The sequence below is a fragment of the Bombina bombina genome, chromosome 2, assembly GCF_027579735.1.
Source record: "Bombina bombina isolate aBomBom1 chromosome 2, aBomBom1.pri, whole genome shotgun sequence".
NCBI lineage: Eukaryota > Metazoa > Chordata > Amphibia > Anura > Bombinatoridae > Bombina > Bombina bombina.
In genome coordinates, this window is record NC_069500.1 from 142,800,311 (window position 1) to 142,824,532 (window position 24,222).

Genomic DNA, 24,222 nt, shown 5'->3' on the forward strand with positions numbered 1-24,222 from the left:
ACGTCAGTTTGTAATAAAATTAAAAAAAAGTCTTTATTGTCATAAACCGTAAAAAGAAAAATTCACTGCAGGACTTTACAGGGCACAGCACACATGGAGTACTCAGCCTACCTGGCACACAGTATTAGTTCATGTGTGCCATCTAGTTAACATTGTGGAGTTATTTATGAGTCAGCACTGATTGGCCACAATACAAGTCTGTCAAAAGAACTGAAATAAGGTGGCAGTCTGCAGAGGCTTAGATACAAGGTAATCACAGAGGTAAGAAACATAATTTATGCTTACCTGATAAGTTTATTTATTTCTTGACACAGTGAGTCCATGGATCATCATAATTACTGTTGGGAATATCTCTTCTGACCAGCAGGAGGCGGCAATGAGCACCACAGCAGCAACTGTTAAATACCACTCAAAAAGGAAAGGAGAAAGGAAGTAATATAAGGTGCAGAGGTGCTTGAGGTTTATGGAAAAATAAACTGTCTGAAAAATATAGGGCGGGCCATAGACTCACTGTGTCAAGAAATAAATACATTTATCAGGTAAGCATAAATCGCGTTTTCTTTCTAATGACATGGTGAGTCCACGGTTAATCATAATTACTGTTGGGAACCAATACCCAAGCCAGAGGACACGGATGATAAGGGAGGGACAAGACAGTAAACCTAAACAGAAAGCACCACTGCTTGAAGAACCTTTCTCCCAAAAGAAGCCTCAGCCGAAGCAAAAATATCAAATTTGTAAAAATTTTAAAAAGTGTGTAAAGATGACCAAGTAGCAGTCTTGCAAATCTGTTCCACAAAGGCTCCATTTTGAAAAGCCCAAGAAGAAGAAACAGCCCTAGTGGATTGAACCGTGATTCTTTCAGGAGGCTGCTGCCCAGCAGTCTCATATGCCAAGCGATTAATACTCCTTAACCAAAAAGAAAGAGAAGTAGCCGTAGCCTTCTGACCCTTGCACTTCCCAGAAAAAACAACAAATATAGAAGAAGACTGGCGAAAATACTTAGTCGCCTGCAAATAAAACTTTAAAGCACGCACCACATCCAGGTTGTGCAACAAACGTTCCTTATGAGAAGAAGGATTAGGACACAAGGAAGGAACAACAATCTCTTGATTTATATTCTTGTCCGAAACCACCTTGGGAAGGAAACCTAAGGAAGTACGCAGAACTACCTTATGAGAATGAAAAATAAGGAAAGGAGATTCATACTGCAAGGCTGAAATCTCCGAAACTCTTCGAGCCGAATAAATAGCAACCAAAAAACAAAACTTTCCAGGATAAAATCTTAATATCCAAAGAATGCATATGCTCAAAAGGAGCATGTTGAAGAACTCTAAGAATCAAATTGAGACTCAAAAGAGAAGTAGCAAATTTAAACCTAGGCCTGACTCTAACCAAAGCCTGGCAAAAAGACTGAACATCTGGCACATCTGCCAGATGTTTATGCAACAAAATAGATAAAGCAGAGATTTGACCCTTCAAGGTACTAGCAGATAAACCCTTGTCCAAACCTTCTTGGAGAAAAGACAAAATCCTAGGAATATTAACTTTATTCCAAAAAAAAACCTCTGGATTCACACCAATACAAATATTTACACAAAATCTTATAGTAAATCTTTCTAGTCACAGGCTTACGAGCATTAATCATAGTCTCAATAACTGACTCAGAAAAACCACTCTTAAATAATATCAAGCGTTCAATCTCCAAGCAGTCAGCTTCAGAGAAACAAGATTTGGATGAAGGAAGGGCCCCTGAAGCAGAAGGTCCTTCCTTAATAGAAGACTCCAAGGTGGAAAAGATGACATCTCCACCAGATCCGCATACCAGATTCTGCGAGGCCAAGCCAGAGCAATGGGAATCACTGACGCCATCCCCTGTCTGATTTGAGCAATAACCCGTGGAAGGAGAGCGAATGGAGGAAAAACATACGCTAGACTGAAGTTCCAAGGAACTGCCAGAGCATTCTGACGAGATGCCATGAGATCCAGCTCCGGCTGCCCCCACTTGAGGTTCAAGCTGGAAAACACCTCCGGATAAAGTTCCCACTCCCCCGGATGAAAAGTCTGTCTGCTCAGAAAATCAGCTTCGCAATTGTCCACCCCTGGAATGTGGATCGCAGACAGACAACAGTTGTGGGTCTCTGCCCACTAAATAATCTTGGCTACCTCTGTCATGGCCAAGGAACTTCGGGTTCCTCCCTGATGATTGATGTAAGCCACTGAAATTATGTTGTCCAACTGAAACCTGATAAACTGGGCTGAAGCTAACTGAGGCCAGGTTAGAACAATTCGCGGAGACAGATCCACATAATCCCCATTCCATTGTCCGAGCATGCATAACTGCAGAGGCCTGACATGGAACAGAGCAAACGGAATGATGTCCATAACTGACACCATCAGACCAATAACCTCCATACACTGACGGCCGGGGAGAGGCCTGAAGAGCAGGACAAGTGCGGAAGATCTTTGATCTTCTGACAGAAAAATCTTCATTTCTAGGGAATCTATGATGGTTCCCAAAATTACCACTTTTGTAGCCGGAATCAAGGAACTTTTTCCTAAATTCACCTTCCAACCGTGGGAGGGCAGAAAAAACAACAATATCTCCATGTGGGAGCTTGCTTGTTGAAGAGATGGCGCCTGAACCAGAATATCGCCCAGATAAGGTGCCAGTGCAACACCCTGCAACCGAAGCACCGCCAATAATGCCCCCAAGACCTTTGAGAAAATTCTGGGAGCTGTTTCAAGACCAAATGGAAGAGCCAGAAACTGAAACTGTTTGTCTAGAAACGCAAACCTCAGAAACTTGTGATGATCCTTGTGGATAGGAATATGCAGATACGCATCCTTTAAATCCATTGTGGTCATGAACTGACCCTCCTGAACTAAAGGAAGAATGGAATGAATAGTTTCCATCTTGAAAGACGGAACTCTGAGAAAGTTGTTCACACTCTTAAAATCTAAAATAGGTCTGAAGGTTCCCTCTTTTTTGGGAACTACGAACAGATATGAATAGAATCCCAGAACCTGCTCCTGAATTAGAACAGGAACTATCACTCCCATATCAGAAAGATCCTGGACACAACATAAGAACGCCTCTCTCTTTATCTAGTTTACAGATAACCTGGAGAGAAGGAACCTGCCCCTGGGAGGATAAGTCTTGAACTCTAGCTTGTAACCCTGGGACACAATATCCACCGCCCAGAGATACGGGACATCCCGAACCCAAGCCTGAGCAAAAAAAGAAAGATCTGCAGGGGGCAGACCCTTCATGCTGTCTTAGAGACAGTAACGGGCTTCTTAAATTGCTTCACCTTGTTCCAGGAATGATTGGACTTCCAGGAAGACTTAGAATGTTCTTGCTTGGAAGAAGAGGGGGAAGGCTTAGCTGAAAAGTTTCAAAAGGAACGAAAATTACTCTGACGTTTTTGTTTATTTCTCTTATCCTGAGGGAGAAAATATCCCTTACCTCCCGTGATATCAGAAATAATCTCAGCCAGACCCGGTCCAAACAAGTTCTTACCCTTGTAAGGAATAGACAAAAGCTTAGATTTAGAGGAAACATCCGAAGGCCAGGACTTCAACCATAAAGCTCTGTGAGCCAGAACAGCAAAGCCAGAAATCTTTACACCCAACTTGATGACTTGAAGAGAAGCATCAATAATAAAGGACATGGCCAATTTAAGAGCCTTAATCCTATCTTGAATCTCCTCAAGAGGAGTATCTGACCGAATAGAATCAGACAACGCATCAAACCAATAGGCTGCCGCACTAGTGACAGTAGCAATACACATCACAGGCTGCCATTGCAATCCCTGGTGAACATACATCCTCTTAAGTAAAGCTTCCAGCTTCTTATCCATAGGATCCTTAAAGGAACAGTTATCTTCAATAGGAATAGTAGTTCTCTTAGATAAAGTGGAAATAGCTCCTTCCACTTTAGGAACCGTTTTCCAAGACTCTTTAATAGAATCAGCAAAAGGGAACATCTTCTTAAAAATTGGAGAAGGGGAAAAAGGAATCCCAGGCTTCTCCCACTCCCATTCAATAATATCTGAAGCACGGTCAGAAACAGGAAACACCTCCACCGCGGAAGGAACGTCAAAATACTTATTAAGCTTACTAGATTTCTTAGGAGTCACTACGATTGTAGAATCAGAATCATCCAAAGTAGCCAAAACATCCTTAAGTAACAAATGGAGGTGTTCAAGCTTAAATCTGAATGAAACAACCTCAGCATCAGAAGAAAGAATTATACTGTCAGAATCTGAAATCTCACCTTCAGATGCTAAAGAAGAATCCTCTTCCTCAGACTTCTGAGAAGAGACATTAGAGATAGCCACTCCTGAAACAGAGGCCTCTAAAATTCTTAAACTTAGAAACATAGATATTGACGGCAGATAAGAGCCATAGGCCCAGCGAGTCTGCCCGATATTACCTAACAGTATAAACTTATCTAGTTTGTAGGATAGCCTTATGCTTGTCCCATGCATTTTTAATGTCCCCCACAGTGTTTGTTGCTACTACCTCTTGAGGAAGTTTATTCCATAAATCAATCACTCTTTCTGTAAAGAAGTGCTTCCTTAAATTACTCCTGAATCTACTACCCTTTAGCTTGAGATCATGACCCCTTGTTCTTGAATTTTCCATTTTAAGTAAAATACCCACAGCCTCAGTTTTATTAAGCCCTTTAACGTACTTGAAAGTTGCCATCATATCACCTCTTTCCCTTCTCTCCTCTAAATATATATATATTTAGGTCATTGAGCCTATCCTGGTAAGTTTTATTTTTTTAGACCATGTACCATTTTGGTAGCCCTCCTTTGCACAGATTCAAGTTTGTTAATATCCTTCTGAAGATATGGCCTCCAGAACTGCACACAATTCTTCAAGATGAGGCCTAACTAATGATCTATAAAGTGGCATAAGAACCTTACTATTTCTGCTGCAAATACCTCTACCAATACATCCAAGCATTCTGCTAGCCTTACTCGCTGCATTACTACATTGTTTACTAAGTTTTAAATCATCTGAAATAATAATTCCCAAGTCCTGTTCCTCATCTGTAACAGTCAGTAAACTTCCTCTTACGCTTCCCCTGCAACATAGGGAAAGCAGATAAAGCCTCAGAAGATATATGAGTAGCCATATCTTGCAAAGGAAACTCTAGCTAGAGTATGAGAGGAAACACCGGGCACTACATGCGAGGTAGACAAGGATAGGGATGCCTGAGGACAAAGCTGCGCCTGAGCAGAAAGCCCCTGAACAGCATCCTCCCTAGATAATGATGGCTCAGACTCAAAAAGTTTATACCTGTAATGTAATGTTCTCTCAATACAAGAGGAACAAAAAGGGATAGGTGGTTCCACATTAGCCCCAAACATAAAGTGCAAGTAACATTTTGCAGAGCCTCTTGATCCATCTAAATACAAAAAAATAAAGCCTAAATAATTTAAACTTTTAAATAGAAGAAGCCAAAAAGACGTTACTACCCCTTTAAGAGATAAAGTAACATTATAAAATGACAACAGACTTCAACTTATATAAAGCAAACAAAAATATAGGCACCTCTACACCTAAGCCAGATTGCTGAAGTGCCTACCTGAACCTGCTGATCAAACGGAGAGAAACAAAAACGATCCGGACTGTAAACCGCTATGCAGAAAAACCGCCACTCGCACACAGCCCAGAGCCGCACTAAAATCTGTCTGGCACTTCCGGAAAAGAGAAAGCGCGCAAAAACTACTGCCTCAGCAAGCCCCGCCCACCGAAGGCGTAACATTCCTCCCGGCCAGACATAAACTTCTCCAGGGAAAAATTGATAAAAAATAAACAGACAAACCGCCACTCGCTCACAAAGTAACAAACACTATTGAGCCATAAAATAAACCTCGCCAGTGACCTGCTATTGTAATCTATATTTTAGATTACAATAGCTGGATGTTTGGTCAAATCTTGTATAGAAGAGCATCCTCAATAAGTTTACAAATCCATAGAAACAGTAGTAATTGTTATTTAATTGTTATTAACCAGATCATTTTCAATTTCTTACCCTTAAAGGGACACTGAACACAAATTTTTTCTTTCATGATTCAGATAGAGCATGCCATATTAAGCAACTTTCTAATTTACACCTATTATCAATTTCTTTGTTCTCTTGCTATCTTTATTTAAAAAGCAGGAATGTGATGCAAAGGAGCCGGCCTTTGTTTGGTTAAGAACCTGGGTTATGCTTGCTTATTAGTGGGTAAATGTAAGCCTCCACTAAGTAAGCACTATTCATGGTGCTGAACCTAAAATGGTCTGGCTGCAAAGATTTACATTCCTGCTTTTAAAATAAAGATAGCAAGAGAACGAAGAAAAATTGATAATAGGAGTAAATCAGAAAGTTGCTTAAAATGTCATGCTCTATCTAAATCACGAAAGAAAAAAATTGGGTTCAGTGTCCCTTTAAGGACCAGGGCTATTTTTAAATTTCTGCGGTGTTTGTGTTTCGCTGTAATTTTCCTCTTACTCATTAACTGTACCAACACATATTACTATACCGTTTTTCTCGCCATTAAATGGACTTTCTAAAGATACCATTATTTTCATCATATCTTATAATTTACTATAATTTTTTTTTATAAAATATGATAAAAAAATGGAAAAACACACACTTTTTCTGACTTTGACCCCCAAAATCTGCAACCACCTCATCTACAACCACCAAAAAAACACCCATGCTACATAGTTTCTAAATTTTGTCATGAGTTTAGAAATACCTAATGTTTACATGTTCTTTGTTTTTTTTGCAAGTTATAGGGCAATAAGTACAAGTAGCACATTGCTTTTTCAAAACCATTTTTTTTCTTCAAAATTAGCGATAGTTACATTGTAACACTGATATCTGTCAGGAATCCCTGAATATCCCTTCACATGTATATATTTTTTTTTAGTAGACAGCCCAAAGTATTGATCTAGGCCCATTTTGGTATATTTCATGCCACCATTTCACCGCCAAATGCGATCAAATTTAAAAAAAAAAAAAACTTTTTTACAAACTTTTGGTTTCTCACTGAAATTAATTACAAACAGCTTGTGCTATTATAGTACAAATGGTTGTAAATGCTTCTCTGGGATCCCCTTTGTTCAGAAATAGCAGAAATGTATGAATTTGGCATTACTTTAAGGTAATTAGAAGGCCGCTAAATGCCGCTGCACACCACACTTGTATTATGCCCAGCAGTGAATGGGTTAATTAGGTAGCTTGTAGGGTTAATTTTAGCTTTAGTGTAGAGATCAGCCTCCCACCTGACGCATCCCACCCCCTGATCCCTCCCTGACCCCCCCTCAAACAGGTGTCTGCCCTCCCCCACCGCACAATTGTCACCGCCATCTTAAGTACTGGCAGAAAGGATTTTATACCCCCATCATTTATCCCACCCACCCAGATCCCTTTCCCAACCAGATCATTTTCCCAACATTTATCCCCCCTTTCCTCTTCCACCTTCCCTCACCCACCTTCCTTCACACAATCACTTTACTGTGAACCCATCTGAAGCGGGCGCGCGCGCATGCCCCCACCCCCTTTACGGCGCTGCCGCACATTCTATGGCTCCCACCCACCAACGATCGGCACCACCGCTGTGCGATGCAGAGAGGGCCATGCAGAAATAGCGCAATCTCTCTATTTTGAGCGAGATCGCGGCAGAAAGAAGCCCAGGACTGCAGCAACGTACAGGGTACGTCACTGGTCCTTAAGGGCATAACAACCAGCGTTGTACAGGGTCAGTCTACTCCACAATTGTTATTGTTTATAAGATAGATAATCCCTTTATTACCCATTCCCCAGTTTTGCATAACCAACACGGTTATATTAATATACTTTTTACCTGTGATTACCTTGTATCTAAGCTTCTGCAGACTGCCCGCTAATTTCAGTTCTTTTGACAGACTTACATTTTAGCCAATCAGTGCTCACCTATGTAAATCCACGGGAGTGAGCATGCTTGCTAAAGGGTTAAACACTTAGCGAAACCTGTGCACTTAATCTCCTGTGCTGGCCCCAAAAAAGCTATGTGCTGATCAGCCAATCAAAAGTTGCAGAGGGCCCTTGACTTAAAGATCTTCAAGTATGCTTTTCTATGGGTGGAACAATTCTATAAAAGCACGCATAGGGATCTCATTAAAAATGCTCTTATCCAAAATTCATCTTTTTAAATATATACTTAAAAGGACATGAAGCTCAAACTTTTTCTTCCACGATTCTGATAGAGTGTACAATTTTAATCAACTTTCCAATTTACTTGTATCAGATTTGTTCATTTGATAGCCTTTGTTAAAAAGCATACATAGGTAGGCTAATGAGGAACAATGCACTATTGGGATCTAGCTGCTGATTGGTGGCTGCACATATTTGCCTCTTGTCATTGGCTCACCAGATGTGTTCAACAAAGGATACCAAGAGAATGAAGCAAATAGAAGTACATTGGAAAGTTGTTTAAAATTGCATGCTCTATCTAAATCATGAAAGAAAAGGTGTGGGTTCCATTTTCCCTTTAAAGGTCAATCCAATCTCAAAATATACGTTAGATGTACATAAGCATATGTATAACTTCTAACACATACTCGCTATTACTAAGATTAAACATAAGATTATACTTTATTTCGGTTTCATGCTTACCGTCTTGCAGGTTTAGACACAACCAGTCCAGAGCAGAATGAAGATCTCCCCCATAAAGGACAGTGTTTGTCATGGCATCTTCTATGTGCTCTGGCTTAAAATCAAACTCCTGTAATGCTATATACAGATCCTGTAATAGGGAATAAACATTCAAATGTGTTTACTATATTATACATTTATTAAAAATAAAAAATCAGTATTAAACTCACCAAACTTCTATGCATATCTCATTAAACAGTATTTGTAAATGAAGATTTTACCTTTAAATAGGGACAGAAAGAAAACCCAAAGCCTGATGCTACACCTTTTTAGGCGTTTTCTTGCAAGTCTCACTTTAGGAGAGGCCACACATGCAACTTATATTGCAGATAAATCAACGCTTCTCAGAATATATACCTGCTTCAGCTGTAGAAAATGTGTATTATCATCACTTAAACTTAAAATTGTAGTGTGACCGTTTAGTGCCCCTGTATAATTACAGTCTAATCTTCATATTTTATTTTGACCATTCAATATGAATTTAGAGCTATTCAAGCAGATCCAAAACATACGCTTCTATTTATTGTCTATTTGTCAGGACATAAAATGAGACAAGACATATCTTACGTGGTATAACATATAGCAACTAAACACTTTGCATGTTAAGATAGAAAGTGTGCTGTAAATTGTTTTCCCTGGATTTTGTTTTTATTGACTTGCTATACCAACTGCATATAAATTGTTCCTTTAGGTTTATTTTAGTATACTTTAGATTTTACTATTTGAAACCACAACCCATTGAAATGGACTGAGCTTGCAGGGAGAATATATCTCGTTAACTTATAACTCTATACGAACACAAAGACATCCTTATCTCATGTTTGTCTGGCATAAGAATATAACATTATCATTTTAGTAACTCTCTCCTACCCCCCAGTTTGGTGAAATTTATTCTGCTGGATCTTGTCTATTTAGCTTTTCTGTACCCGTTACTGCAGTACTATATATTTCAGTATAGGTGGAGGCCTCAGCAGGCAAAATCAGCTATTTCAAATCACAAAATAAAGGTAAACATGCTATTTATAAATAATTATATTAAAATGGATAATTGGGAGCACATTAAAGGGGCAAACATTTTATGCTACACGATGCATAATAAAGCTACTTTGCAATATACTTTGATTGTTTATTTTGCTTTAGTTTCCTGTTTAATCTGGACACTGAGGGTTTTCCAGTGCTGAAAACTCTACAAACAAAAGTCTGAACTGGCTACTCCAACTAAGAAAAGTGAAGGGTGGAGACCACTGAAAAAAACAGCAAGCCAGGTGCTAATCTGTCCTAATAACATTCAGACTCCGCTGATGTTCATCTTAGACTGCAGAAAAATGTTCAAGGTGTTTACTGTTCTTTTAACCCTTTCACTGCTAAGCTTTTTTCACACCCCAGTGCTAGGCCAATATTGAGCTTTTTTTGCTACTTACATTTCAGTATATGTTTGCATTCAGCAGTTTCATTCAGCGCCAAATGTGAAAGTAGGAGGTTACTTTTCAGTATCTGTCTCTTTTTGGAGCCGAATATCCTCGTGTGCAATTGAAACACAATAAGATCTGGTTTTGCACAAAACTTAGTGTGATTCACTTGCACATCCTACTTACGCAGTCGAACAAAACTGCTGAATGCACACATCTACATTTCAGTGAGTGACCCATACAAATTCTATATTGTTATTTAGAATATACCATTATTATATTTATATTTCATCGCATGAAAATGTATGTTTTGCTAAGATTTTATTAAATAATATTGAAAACGGCCAGGTGACTTCTGTTGTTACTGTGATCAACTAAATTATTATCAATGGTAGCCAGTGCCACATGTCAAATAGGGGCCCATATGGGCCTTTGGGGTTAAAAAAGGCCCCTTTCTGCAGTAAAGAAATTAAAACTCTTTTTTTCTTGCAAGGTGATCACAGTTGCCACAGTGATCATTTGGCTATACAGGCACATTTAATATGTATTTAATATGTATTTTTTAAAGAGAGGGATTTGTTTGCAATAATATAAACTTTATTGGGCTTATAAATTCCCATTCCCCATCAAAATCAAATGTAAAGATCTGGATGCTTGTGGCTTTCCAAATTCCCTACCATTTCGAAGAGTAGGACATTCTCAAGATTAGGGATCTTGGAGGTCTGTGGCTAGTAAGGGAGCTGAGATTGAGGGATTTGAACAGCTCCTCATTCAGTTCCCTTAGCCGTCTGTCCCAGTGTGGTCCCGCCCCCTCTGTAATATGACCACACACATTTGTGGTGACATCACTGGCACTTCTATGTAGCTCCGGAAGTTACCTACCCTACTGTACTGTCAACGATCTGGCCTGCAGTGTCGGGGAATCACCGATCAGGACAACCCGTAATATGCATCAAAGCGGTTAAGCAGGATTTCAGGGAGCAATAAAGAAATACATTGCCACAAAAGAAGACCAGATACGGTAATTATTGGGATTAAGCCTGTAACTCATTTATATGTGTACCTGAGGTAATAGCTAAAGGAACCAATGTATTTAGCAATAACGTTTTAGTGGGATTTTTTCCATAATAGCTTTAAAACATGGGAATATTTTGTCATAGGCCAACTAGGCCTGTGCCTAGGGAAGAAGCATTTTATGGTTGCCGAAAATGTTGAGAAAGAGCTTATATTCATAATACCCAAGTTCTCAAGTAGAGAACCTGTCCGGCTGCAACTGCCACTTGTGATCCAGTATCATATAGTGAAATTTAGGAATGGACAAGAGCTCATGGGTGGAGACTAGGAGTTAGTTGGGGGCAGCAGATTTCTCAGAGCCTAGGGCAGTACAAAATGTAAATACGGCACTGCTTCAAAAGGATTATATATGTCTAGAAAGCTTCAGGGATCAGAGGTTTATGTCACTGAAGTACAGAGAACCTACATATAGCTTGAAAATGGGTTAGTGCCATAAGAAATTGTTGAAATAACGACTTCTACGTTAATTTAATTTCAACAGCAGCATACAAGACTGAAATTGTACTTTTTAAAAAGGTACTAGAGCTCTTTTTAAAATCTTTATTACTGCATCTATGCACAAAACAGAAAAGGACACTCCAGAAGATGTGACACAATTCTGCAAGACTTCAAAATAATATAAATCAGTTTATCAGATAGCTCAGAATTTCACAAGTGGTGCCACACAATCACAAAGTCTCCAGATACAGAAAGATCAGATATAAATCAGATGCAATTCTCATGGCATTCTTTGTTAAATAGAATACCTTTGTAGGTAGTGTGCACGTGTGGAGAACTATATGGCAGCAGTTTTGCATGAATGCGTTTGAGTGCTAGATGGCAGTAGTGCTTTTAAAAATTCAGCCATATAGTGCTTCAAACATGTGCACACTCCTGAGCCTACCTACTTGATGTTTTTCAACTAAGGATACCAAGAGAATTAAGTAAATTTCAATCTTTTTTAAATGTATGTCCTTTCTAAAGAATGAAAGAAATAATAGTGTTTAGTGTACCGCTAAATTTAATATTAGGAAAATACATTTTAAGGGATATAAATAATATAAATACATTTTGTTCCCTAAATATATGAAATATAAAGAGTTTTCTGAGTTAGAATATATTGAGACAAGAATATCCTATGCAAAACATGTCATAACAGCACCAAAAAAAATATAAAGACACAAACCTGTAGCTTCTTAGAAGTCAGTCTTCCAGACACCGTTCCTTTGTTACAATTCAGCTTTTTATGTTCATTGACTAATGAAATAATCCTCTTCTCCAGCTTACTGTCAATCATAACCTGTTGTATATTCATGCATAGGCAAATAAATGCATTTGTATTTATTTATGTAATTAAAAAATTTTTTTACAACCATGTAAAAAACAAAACAAAAAACACACAGTATATAACAAAAACATCAATTTACATATCACAAAATCCTAATGGGAAGAAAACCATAACTGATCTCTTGATTATAGGAAAACATTATTTGGTTCGCTAATCATATGACTTGCTGAATCTAAGGTGTAAATTCTAATTTATTTAAACTTTAAAATAAAGGTAAATTTTACTTCCTTCAGTGTTGCTTCTGTGAAATTCTGTAATGACATGTGCATTCTGACCTACTGCTGGAAGTTGCCAGGGGAAGAGGTAAGTTTATCTATTATGTGAACAAAAGTTATAATGACTGCAGGCAGACAGGTTTGCTTTCTTGTGTCCAACCTAAGGAAACAGCGTGCAACTGTAAAATGCGTCACTGTTTTTAATAATAAACACTATCTTTTATTATACTATTTGTGCATCTTTGATGGTTCTTGGTTTTGAGCAGTTAGATTATACTGGCATCACTTTGAACCTTTGGATCCAGTCTCTTCAGCCCGCCACTGGATCGACACCCATCACCTAGTTCCAGAAAGGGGAGGCGAGTTAGCCAGATTACTCTTAAAGATCTGGCCTGCAAGTTTAGCACTTTGATGTGCTCCACCAAATGTGAGTGAATTTTCATTCATGAAAGCTGTATTTGTTTTATAAAGCTGTAATACGCTATGTGGCGCCTTCTCCAATTTGTTTTATAGGTTACTTTCTTGTGCAATGCCGTCCCCTGCTCTCGGGCAACAAAATGCACAAGAGCAAAGCATGTCAATCATCTTGAGTGAGTGTCTGGGTGATTGATCTTGCCACTTCTTAGGTACGGAGAGGAAAAGAAGCAAACCCTCATGCAAACCATTTCTGCAAGCAAAAGTTGCAAATGATAATAAATAATACATTTTCCCCTGTATAAAGCTGAAAGTACATTGCACTTTGCCCTGCCCTACACTGGCATCTGCAGAGATTGGCATCAGGTAGGGCTGGCAAAATACGCTATGTTCAAGATTAAAAGTATATGTAAAACAGTAGTATTTTTATTTAGAGACAGGGTAATATGTAAATATTATGGTGGACACAAACAGCCCCAAACACAGATTTATGTACCTTTAAAGGGACATTAAACCCCTCATGCTTCTCTAAGAAACTTGCGCTTATCCTAGGTTCCCCAGAGAGGCCAAAAAGCAAATTCAGTAACCAGTTAATGCTGAAAGTAACTGATTGAGGCTATATACAGCATTTTGAAAACCTAGAATAACAGATTTTGCTTTTTGATCTCTAGGAAGCCTAGGACACAGCACAATTTTTACACAAAATTGTTTCTATGCCACAGTCTTTGGGACACCCTAACAGATAAATATATTTCTGCTTCAGTAGTAGTAGTGTGAGAACGTCAGGGTGGCTGACACAATGACTACTTGCCTGAACAAAGCATGGTCTCTAAGAACTTTAGTAGAGACAAACGGCTTTAAATGGATAGAAAGGTCACAACTGAAATGTGTATGGGTGCATTTCAGTTTTAAATTGAAGCATTTTTGTAATATACCTCTATTAGCAAAAAATGCTTTTAGGAAAAGTTATAAACTGTTTATTATCAGTGGCATATGCACATATGCATGGAGTTCAAGCTTAGTTTGTGTCCTACAAGCCGCTACTGACTCTCTGAAGTGTGGTGTTTCACTTGTGCACGGGCCCTCAAAGCATATGTGCATATGTCATTCAAAGGTATGTTGCAAAAAATGCTTCTATTTAAAACTGAAATTGTCCCATGGAGATTTCAGTATTTACCTTTCTATCCCTTTAAGTTAATGTTCTAAATACCAAGTCTCAAAAATCAAAGTAAAATTAATTTGTGATATGAATTTACATTATATTTAAAATATAGAAATGCACTAAAATTTACAATCGCAGGTTTCACTGATAGATGGAAGCTACAATATAGCACTTGGCAAACTAGAAATCAATATATTTTTACTTACCTTCAGTATAGACTTATCTCGATTTATATTGCCAGCAGAATCAGTTGAGGATGCAAAGCTGTACGTTTTAGGACCTAAAATGTAAAATACAAGTAGTATTCACTTAAAGGGACAGTCAACACTAAAATTGTTATTGATTAAAAAGATAGATAATGTCTTTACTACCCATTCCCCAGCTTTGTACAGCCAACATTGTTATATTAATATACTTTATAACCTTTAAACCTCTAAATGTTTGCCTGTTTCTAAGTCACTACAGACAGCCTCTTACCACATGCTTTTTATTTGTTTTTTCACAACATGAGACAGCGAGTACATGTAAACAATAGATAACATTGTGCTCACGGCCGTTGAGTTATTTAAGAGTCAGCACAAAACAGCACTAATTGGCTAAAATGCAAATCAAAAGATAAATAAAAAGTCATGTGATCAGGGGGCTGTCAGAAGATTCTTAGATACAAGGTTATCACAGAAGTAAAACGTATATTAATATAACTGTGTTGGTTATGCAAAATGGGCATGGATAATAAAGGGATTTTCTATCTTTTAAAACAATAAAAAAATCTGGGGTAGACTGTCCCTTTAACTAATCAGGACTGTTAAAGGGACATGACACCCACATTTTTTCTTTCATGATTTAGAAAGAGAATGCATTTTTAAACATCTTTCTAATTTACTTCTATTATCTAATTTGTTTTATTCTCTTGATATTCTTTGCTGAAAGCATATCTAGATATGCTCAGTAGCTGCTGATTGGTTGCGGCACATAGAAGCCTCATGTGATTGGCTCACCCATGTGCATTGCTTTTTCTTCAACTAAGGATATCTAAAAAATGAAGCAAAATAAATAATAGAAGTAAATTGTAATGTAGTTTAAATTTGTATGTTCTATCTGAATCATGAAAGAAAGAATTTGGGTTTAGTAGCCCTTTAACTTATTATGGAAAAGATAAACACTTAACTGATTACACAATTACATTAAATTATCAAAGCTGAGCAACTTAGGAACTATATACCTGAAGTAAAGTCACACTGTGTACTCACTTTTTATTTGTTCCATTTAAAAAACATAAATTATGCTTACCAGATAATTTCCTTTACTTTTGTATGAGGAGAGTCCATGGCTTCATTCATTACTTGCGGGAATTAAGAACCTGGCCACCAGGAGGAGGCAAAGACACCCCAGCCAAAGGCTTACATACCTCCCCCACTTCCCTCATCCCCCAGTCATTCTGCAGAGGGAACAAGGAACAGTAGGAGAAATATCAGGGTATAAATGGTACCAGAAGAACAAAACCAAATTTAAGTGCGCCCAACAGAGAATTCGGGCAGGGGTCGTGGACTCTCCTCATTAAGAAGAAAAACATAAATTATGCTTACCAGATCATTTCCTTTCCTTCCGTTTATGAGGAGATTCCACGGCTTCATTCCTTACTTGTGGGAAACATATACCCAAGCTCTAGTGCAGGTGTCGCCAACCTTTCAGACCTCAGGGACCACTAAACTCACAATTTTGAATCCTGTGGACCACTAACATGATTTTTTTTTTTAAAAAGGTACAAACTTTTATAATGTGTGTGTATATGTATATGTATATATATATATATATATATATATATATATATATATATATATATATATATATATATATATATATATATATATATATATATATATATATATATATATATATATATACATATACATATATACACACACACACCAACTGTATATAACTTGTATAACCATAGCTAAGTTTACATTATGTATATATTTACACATTTTTAAGAATTATTTTTTGGAATTAACTAATTGAATGACAGAACTGAGAGAATACTTCCAAATGACAGATGAATGGTGAGTGCCAACTTTTGAGCTGGAAACAGAGGCAGAAAATGGGGACAAAAAAGAATGTTTAAAAGGACCACAAGACTTCCAAGTTACCTCCTCAGTTAGAAATTATTATTATTATTCAAAACTGCTTATGATTATGGACAGACATCGGAGTCATAAATTAAGTTTATATCAGAAAGCTCTCAATATGGATGTGAGCTAACTACGACTGATATTTCTGGCAATTACTATAATACTGGTGGGATATGGCTGATCTGCTGGATGGCAATTACTGGAATTCAGGTGGAATAAAATTATTAGAATTAAAAATATTTAATAAAAAAAAGATGGAGGGGAGGAAGACAAACAATGATGTAAGTCCATCTGACGGAATTAGGAAAACTACTACACACAGGTAAAGGGAAAAAAAATAAATTAAATATGAGAGAATTTTTTTTTTTTTTTAAAGATTTTCTTTTTTTATATACTTTATTTCCACTATTTCAAGCCAAGACTATACCAACCTCTGCTGGCTTTAGAATGGAAGCATCTTCCTCTCAGCAGTGCGCTGGGTGAGAGGAGTTAAAAATACAATCTAGCTACGCAAGTTGCGCAGTACTTTTCACTGATGTCCAGCCAGGCACTGTAGGGAGTTGCGGCACAACGGGGGTGACAACATCAGAGGAGATTAATTCCTGCTTGATGGTGTCAAGAACCACTGGTTGGCGACCGCTGCTCTAGAGGAAACTAAATGAAAAACGGGAGGGTAAAAGAGGGGCGGACCTTTTTCTGAGGGCACCACAGCCTGCAAAACCCTTTCTCCCAAAAGCTGCTTCTGCCAAAGCAAAAATGCCAAATATGTAAAATCTTGAAAAAGTATGTGAGTAAGACCAGATAGACGCCCTACAATCTATTCATAGAGGTCTTATTCTCAAAAGACCCAAGAGGAAACCACAGCTCTAGTTGAACGAGCCCTCTGAGGAGGCTTGTTTCCCTCATAAGCTGAGCGAGTAACGCTCCTCAACCAGAAAAACAAAAAAGCTTCCTGCCCCTACACTTCCCAGAATAGACACAAACAAGGAAAAAGACTGACGAAACACCCTTGTAGTCTGAAGATAGAACTTCAAGGCCCGAACCACATCCAAGTTATGAAATAACCGCTCCTTCTAAGAGAAGGATTAGGACACACGGAAGGAACCACAATCTCCTGATTAATGTTGTGATCTGAAAAAAAAAACGTAGGAAGAAAACCTAACCCAGTACAAAGAACAGCCTTAGCCGCATGACAAACTAGGTAATGTAACTCACAATGCAAGGCAGCCATCTCAGAGAACTCTGCACGCCGAAGCAATAGACAGTAGAAAAAGAACCTTCGAAGGCAGAAATTTTTAATGTCAAAACAATGCATAAGCCCAAACGGAGCCTTCTGCAAAACTTAGAACAAGATGTAAACTACAAAGAGGAGCACTAGATCTAAACACAGGCCTGATCTAGTCAAAGCCTGAACCAAAGACTGGACATCTAGAAGCTCTGAGAGCCTCTCGAGCAGTAAAAAGACAGGACTGAAATCTGTCCCCTAAGGGAGCCAACCGAAAAGGCCCTTCTCCAGAGCATCCTTGAGAAAGGATCCTGGAAAACCTGGCCTTATGCCAGGGGAATCCCCCCTCTTCATACCAGAAAAAGTAAGTCCTGCACCCCTTATGATGGCTGCAACGATACACCTTCTTATTAGCTAATACCAGAGTATCCACAAAACTTCTCATGGCTAAGACTAAGCGTTTCAATTCCACTCAGTCAGCCTTCAGAGAATCCAGATTGTGATGAACACAAGGACCCTGCTCCAGCAAATCCCTGTAATAAGGTCCATTGAGGCGAAGCCCCTAAACTTTCGATACAACTCGTAGATATAAACGGAGCAAACCGTGCTCCTGCAAGAATCGAACCATCCACAACAAAGCGTGACATGGCCGAAAGAGAAGAAGGTTAAAAAGAAACCTCAAAATAATGCTAGATGTCTAGCATAGTCTGGATTAAAAGGCCGGAGCCCCACCTGGGTTCAAACCCACCCTCTGCTATAGAAGCAGTGGAGCTAACACTGATGCCTTGAAATCTTGATCTTCTTCCCCATCAGATACAAACATTCGAGCAGGGAATGATGGTAGGGGACATCTGATCCTGAGGAGTATGCTCATAGAGAGGGTCGCTGGCAATGAGCCGAAGTGGGCCTCCTCCCACCATCAAACTGAGACCCCCCCCATTTAGCAGGAGTTCGCAGGAGGAACTCTCCTACTCCAAAAAAAGATCTCTAAAAAATGGTCTCCCTATTGAGAGGTCCCATCTGGTATGAACCCAGAAGAACAAATCCTCCAAGCAGAATGCTCGCTGAGGAACAAAAGGAATAATTGAAAGAAAACTCCCAACTCACGGACCTCCCTAGGACACTCTCTCCCCATGGACAAGGAAGCAACAAAGGTCAAAACCGCCCCGGAAGAGCTTAAGAGAAAACTTTCTCAGAACAGGGAGATCTGAACGGAACATTGGGATTGATTTCCCCAACCGGTATTCCATGTAAGTCTGTGAAGACAGCTACACCAACTCCATGCCGAAGTCTCAGCCTCGGCTGTGTATATCACTCTCCACCCCCGCATCAATTGAAGACCAGAAGTATCTCCAGTCTAGATCCAACTCTGAGGATCGAAAAGACACAATAAAAACCCAAAAGGTCTATTAGCAGGCAAAGGTAAGAAACCCATAAAAACCGAGACCTGGGAACTACTGTAAAATCTGTAAGCAGGATACTGCCACCTGAACCCCCAGATCCCAAGAAGGAAACCATAGGATCAGAACGAGGTTTACTGTAGGATACGGTTCCTAAGAACCGGATTGCTCAAAAAGGATGAACCAGGAAGGACAACCTTCTTCCTAATCAAAGGAAGGGAGAACCTTCTCTAATGAAATTAAGAACTAATCAGCTCTTCTTAAACATCCTAGAACCCAATTAGGAAGGTAAGACCATCCCCCTATTAGGGCATGCACCAACAATGGAGGAAAACATTCCCACAGTGCGAAAGATACCAGGACAATGACTGCAAAGGTCACTTGAAAAAAAACTTCCCTCTCTGAGAAGACAATTGACCAGAAAGAAGCCTAGTTCCAGCCTCTAAAACCATATGATCCAGTATCAAGCGCCCACCCCAGATAATACCTAAACAGGTCCAGCCTGTTAACTAGGATAGACGGTCCTGCTGTACCTGGACCGGAATCTGGAAGAAAACACACCTTCTCCTAAGTAAAAAAAAGGAACAGACCTAACTAGTATCCACAACAGGTCCGGTCTGTCATCTAGGATACAACGTATCTTCCCAAACACTCCCATGCTAAAACGAAACTTCTTAAGTTCCAGCAAAGCTAGAATAACTGAATAATCAAAGTAAAGAAATTAAGCTCAGAGGCTTAAAATGTTTCTCTAAAATATTGAGGGAACTATCACCCCAAGCAGTAATCTCTAAGCTTCCACCGGAAGTCTCAGAATACCTCGACCATCAAAGTCAATAGAATCAAAAATCCCATGTGACGAAATGTCTTTTTAAGAAGAGTTTCTAAAACAATCCAGAGCTAAAAAAACCAAAAAACTATCCGGAACGGAATAGCAAAGAAAAAGGCAAGCGCCCACAGTGATAAACTGGTCCTGTCTGTCATACGACACAACCCCCCATAGAGCTCGGAACTGGGATTTAAAATAAACGATAAAACAAAAATAAAACAAGACAACAAGGAATATCACCATCCTCCACTCGTCTTAGTTAAGATCATTATCTGATTTAGGACAGATATTCAACTGACGGAGCAGTACTGGAAACCTCTAACATCGCCAAGACATCTCTCAGAAGTAAACGCAGGCGTGCCAATCTAAATGCTAAGCCCTCTGCAGTCAGAGGACCCAAGTCAGCAGACTCCAAACCTGAAGGTTCTCCCTCTGTAGGCCTCAGAGGGAACCGCATCCCTAGAGGACTGATCGGACACCAATTGTCCTTGGACAGGAGAGCCCGGACTAACCCCTCGCTTGCGCATAGCAGGAACATGTAACCTTGCTAAGGCCGTAGAGATGGCCATGCGGAACTGCGTAGTAACCTCTGGTGGAAACAAACCCCTTACAGGCGAAGGAGGATCGTAACTCGGGAAAATTGCTTATGTAGGAACAGAATCAAGGGAACACACCTCACTGGACGAAGAGTCCTCAGAGGCGGATGGCTCAATGGTTCTTTAACATCTCAACATTGGTTGATGAGAACACTCTATTGCGGCATACGGAATATAATTGAGCGGGCTGATTACCCGGGCCTCTTCACAATATACACAGGTATCAAATTCTGTATTGGAGGGATCCCCCTCTAAATTATCAGAATCCTCCATAACTCATCTAAATCAAATTATAGAAAGGAAAAACAACTGGCACCTTATACCTCCAATGGCTTGGGCACTCACCACCTCCTATGACCCAGACAGAAAGAGAAGAAGCTCCTCTTCCCGGTCACATTGTGCTCATGCAGGACCTGCCCCTGCTATGGAAAAAGCAAGCCAGTTTAATGTAAAGAAACTGCGCAGCTCTCAAAATGAAAATAACCTGTACGTAGTCGGAATAACATAACAAATATGATTAAAAAAAACACTGTTCAATAATCCCCCTCAGGAGACATTAACCCTTGATTCTATAAAGATAAAGGAGTCCCACTGTGACCCGGTCTTCTATCATTAACATGTGTGTAAAATAATGAAACAATCTTACTGGAATCTATGCCGTGGAACAGTGACACAGTCCTTCAACTTTGACAGATTGTAGCAGCGCTTCTGACATGGACTTGAGTGAAGAAAGCAGGCAGCAAAACTTCTCAACGCTGATTGTTTAAGGAGCTGTTAATCTGAGTCTGGATGGGTTCGCAGAAAGACTCTCCCTGCATCTCCAAACTCTAATTTTCGTCAATGCTCTCAATGAGAGGCTGACAAGACAACTTAAAACTCCAGTCCCATGTCGAAGGGTACTACCCTCCATAAGGAACTATTCCAAAATCTTCTGACACTTCTCTGCCAACCTCCTGTGACAAAAGGCAAAGAATGACTCGGGATGAGGGAAGTGGGGGAGGTATTTAAGGCTTTGGCTGGGGTGTCTTTGCCTCCTCCTGGTGGCCAGGTTCTGTATTCCCACAAGTAAGGAATGAAGCCGTGGACTCTCCTCATATTAAGAAGGGAAACAGTATTTCAAAATTTAATCGTCATATTATTTATTTACTTTTTTTTAAAAATCGTTTTAATTATTTTTCCAGTGCTGAATAAATCAATGTTTTCTTGCCAGGCTTGGTTTTTTTTGTCCACCAATATAGCTAAGAACGTTGTTATTAACAGTAATTATTACTATATCAGAATTAGTTGTGCACAAGTGTGTATTTCCTGCAAGTTGTAATAGAAAGGCAAAAAAAATACCTAGAGGCAGGTCATTTTGAAGTTAAATAATTTTTTTAATTAAGCAGTTACACTAAAGCACCAGCTAAATTGCAATGCATTGATTATCTGGAGCATAAAGCAATTTTTAAAGCTTTAGACTATATTGCAGCAGCTTAAAATTGCATCGCAAATTAACTGCAGAAAAAAAAAAAAGTGTTAATTTTTTAAAATAACTATTTAAAAGGGACAGTCTAGTCCAAAACAAACTTTCATTATTCAGATAGGGCAGTGTTTTTCAACCAGTGTGCCGTGGCACACTAGTGTGCCGTGAGAGATCCTCAGGTGTGCCACGGCAGACTGACAACAGTGTGACATATTTTTTAAACTTTGCTTGTTTTTTACTCCCAGTGCAGGGGTAGTTTGTAGGAGGCATGGCATAACAGCACAATACATATAGTATGTGTGTGTGTGTGTATGTGTATATATATATATATATATATATATATATATATATATATATATATATATATATATATATATATATATACATACATATATACAATGTGTGATTTTTTTTAAATGTTGGGATGGTGGTGTGCCACAGGATTTTTTAATGTAAAAAAGTGTGCCACAGCAAAAAAAAGGTTAAAAATCACTGAGATAGGGAATGTAATTTAAAACTATTTTAAAATTTACATCTATCACCAATTTTGTTTTGTTCTCTTGGTATACTTAGTTGAAAGTTAAACCTAGGAGGTTCATATGCTAATTTCTAAGCCCTTGAAGGCCACCTCTCATCTCAGGGCATTTTGAGAGAACTTCAGCTCTAGAGGGTGTTAGTTCATGTGGTTCATATAGATAACACTGTGCTCACGCACGTGGAGTTCCTAGGAGCCAGCACTGATGGGCTAAAATGCAAGTCTGTCAAGAGAACTAAAATAAGGGGCAGTTTGCAGAGGCTTAGATACAAGATAATCACAAAGGTAAACAGTATATTAATATAACTGTGTTGGTTATGCAAAACTAGGGAATGGGTAATAAAGGGATTATCTATCTTTTAAAACAATAAATATTCTGGTGTAGACTGTCCCTTTAATACATTTGTTTCTGTTGCCTTTGGTCTAACATCACATACTTATAAGGTAAAAATGTATCTATAGGTGCATTGCTCATAAGAACAATATTCGGGATTCCCAGCTTTGCAGACTGGGAAAGGCTAGGGGCATGGTTGGGAAAAAAAATCTGAGAACCAGACATCAATTAATGCGCTGCCGCTGTGCAGCACGTCTCTGTATTTGACTGTTCTCTTCAAACAGCACTTCACTCTGACTGCACTGCATTAACAAAACCTTACACAGTGCAGCCAGAGCAATGCACTGTTTGAAGAGAAAAGCTTGATGTGGAGCAGGGCTGCAAAGCAAAAGAGCTAACAGTTCCTTCATGTTCCCTATTCTTTCTGCAGACATGCTGCATTTTCTGCGATGGCATCTCGGATCACAGCATGTTCCGCCTTGAGGAAAAAAGTATTTAACCTTTTTTCATTCCATAAAATGATTAACTGCTCCATAAATCTTATATATAATGGAAAACAAATTCATATAAAACACAAAAAATAAAGTGAATTATGCATATGTTTGAAATAGTTTTTAATTTTGAGAATTACATTTTTATAATAAATAGAAAAATGTGCTGAACTCCCTTTCTTTTTTGAGATAGTTGACTGATATCTAAATTTTTGACTCTTTTATAATATTGTTATTTAAAGGGCCATAATACCCAAATGTTTAAACACTTGAAAGTGATGCAGCATAGCGGTAAAAAGCTGACTAGAAAATATCACCTGAACATCTCTATGTAAAAAAGAAAGATATTTTACCTCAAAAGTTCCTCAGTAGCCACCTCCCATTGTAAAGGATTTCTAAGCAGCATTTTAGTGTGTCTGTCCTGGGACAACTGAAAGGATGAGCTTCGTGAACTCTCATATTATTTCACCAATCAGGTAAAGGAAGCTTACTATGAAATCTCATGAGAGTTAAGTCAAATCTCATGAGATCACAGTAAGAGTTCATGACCTCAGCACTGCTGATGCTGATTGGCTGCTGTTCATTTCTTCATTTGTTTTTATTTTTACCTGCAGCTGGGAGCAGCTGAGTATAACTTTTTACACAGAACTTACTCTGCTGAGCTGAGGAGATTGTGAGGTAAAATATCTTCCTTTTTTAAATAGAGATGCTCAGGTGATATTTTCCTGTCAGCTTTTTACAGTTATACTGCATCAGTTTCAAGTGATTTAGCATATGAGTATTATGTCCCTTTAAGTATTTAAAAGGTCTGCAACATGTCTTACTACAGAAAAAACTTTTTTATTTATTAAATGTACAGCTGATCTCATTCACAATAAAGACTATACACTGATCCACATAGTATGTCACATTCCTC

General features: G+C 38.7%; 1 protein-coding gene across 1 annotated transcript in view; it reads right to left on the reverse strand.

Moving 5' to 3' along the window:
• Positions 1 to 24,222, reverse strand: part of DHX29 (DExH-box helicase 29) — a 302,630-nt gene that overhangs the window by 254,642 nt on the left and 23,766 nt on the right. The window contains exons 3-5 of the mRNA XM_053701278.1: positions 14,512 to 14,585; positions 12,353 to 12,466; positions 8,666 to 8,795 (exon numbers count right to left, since the gene is read on the reverse strand). Of these exons, the coding sequence (XP_053557253.1) occupies positions 8,666 to 8,795; positions 12,353 to 12,466; positions 14,512 to 14,585 (318 nt within the window). The remainder of the gene's footprint in view (positions 1 to 8,665; positions 8,796 to 12,352; positions 12,467 to 14,511; positions 14,586 to 24,222) is intronic.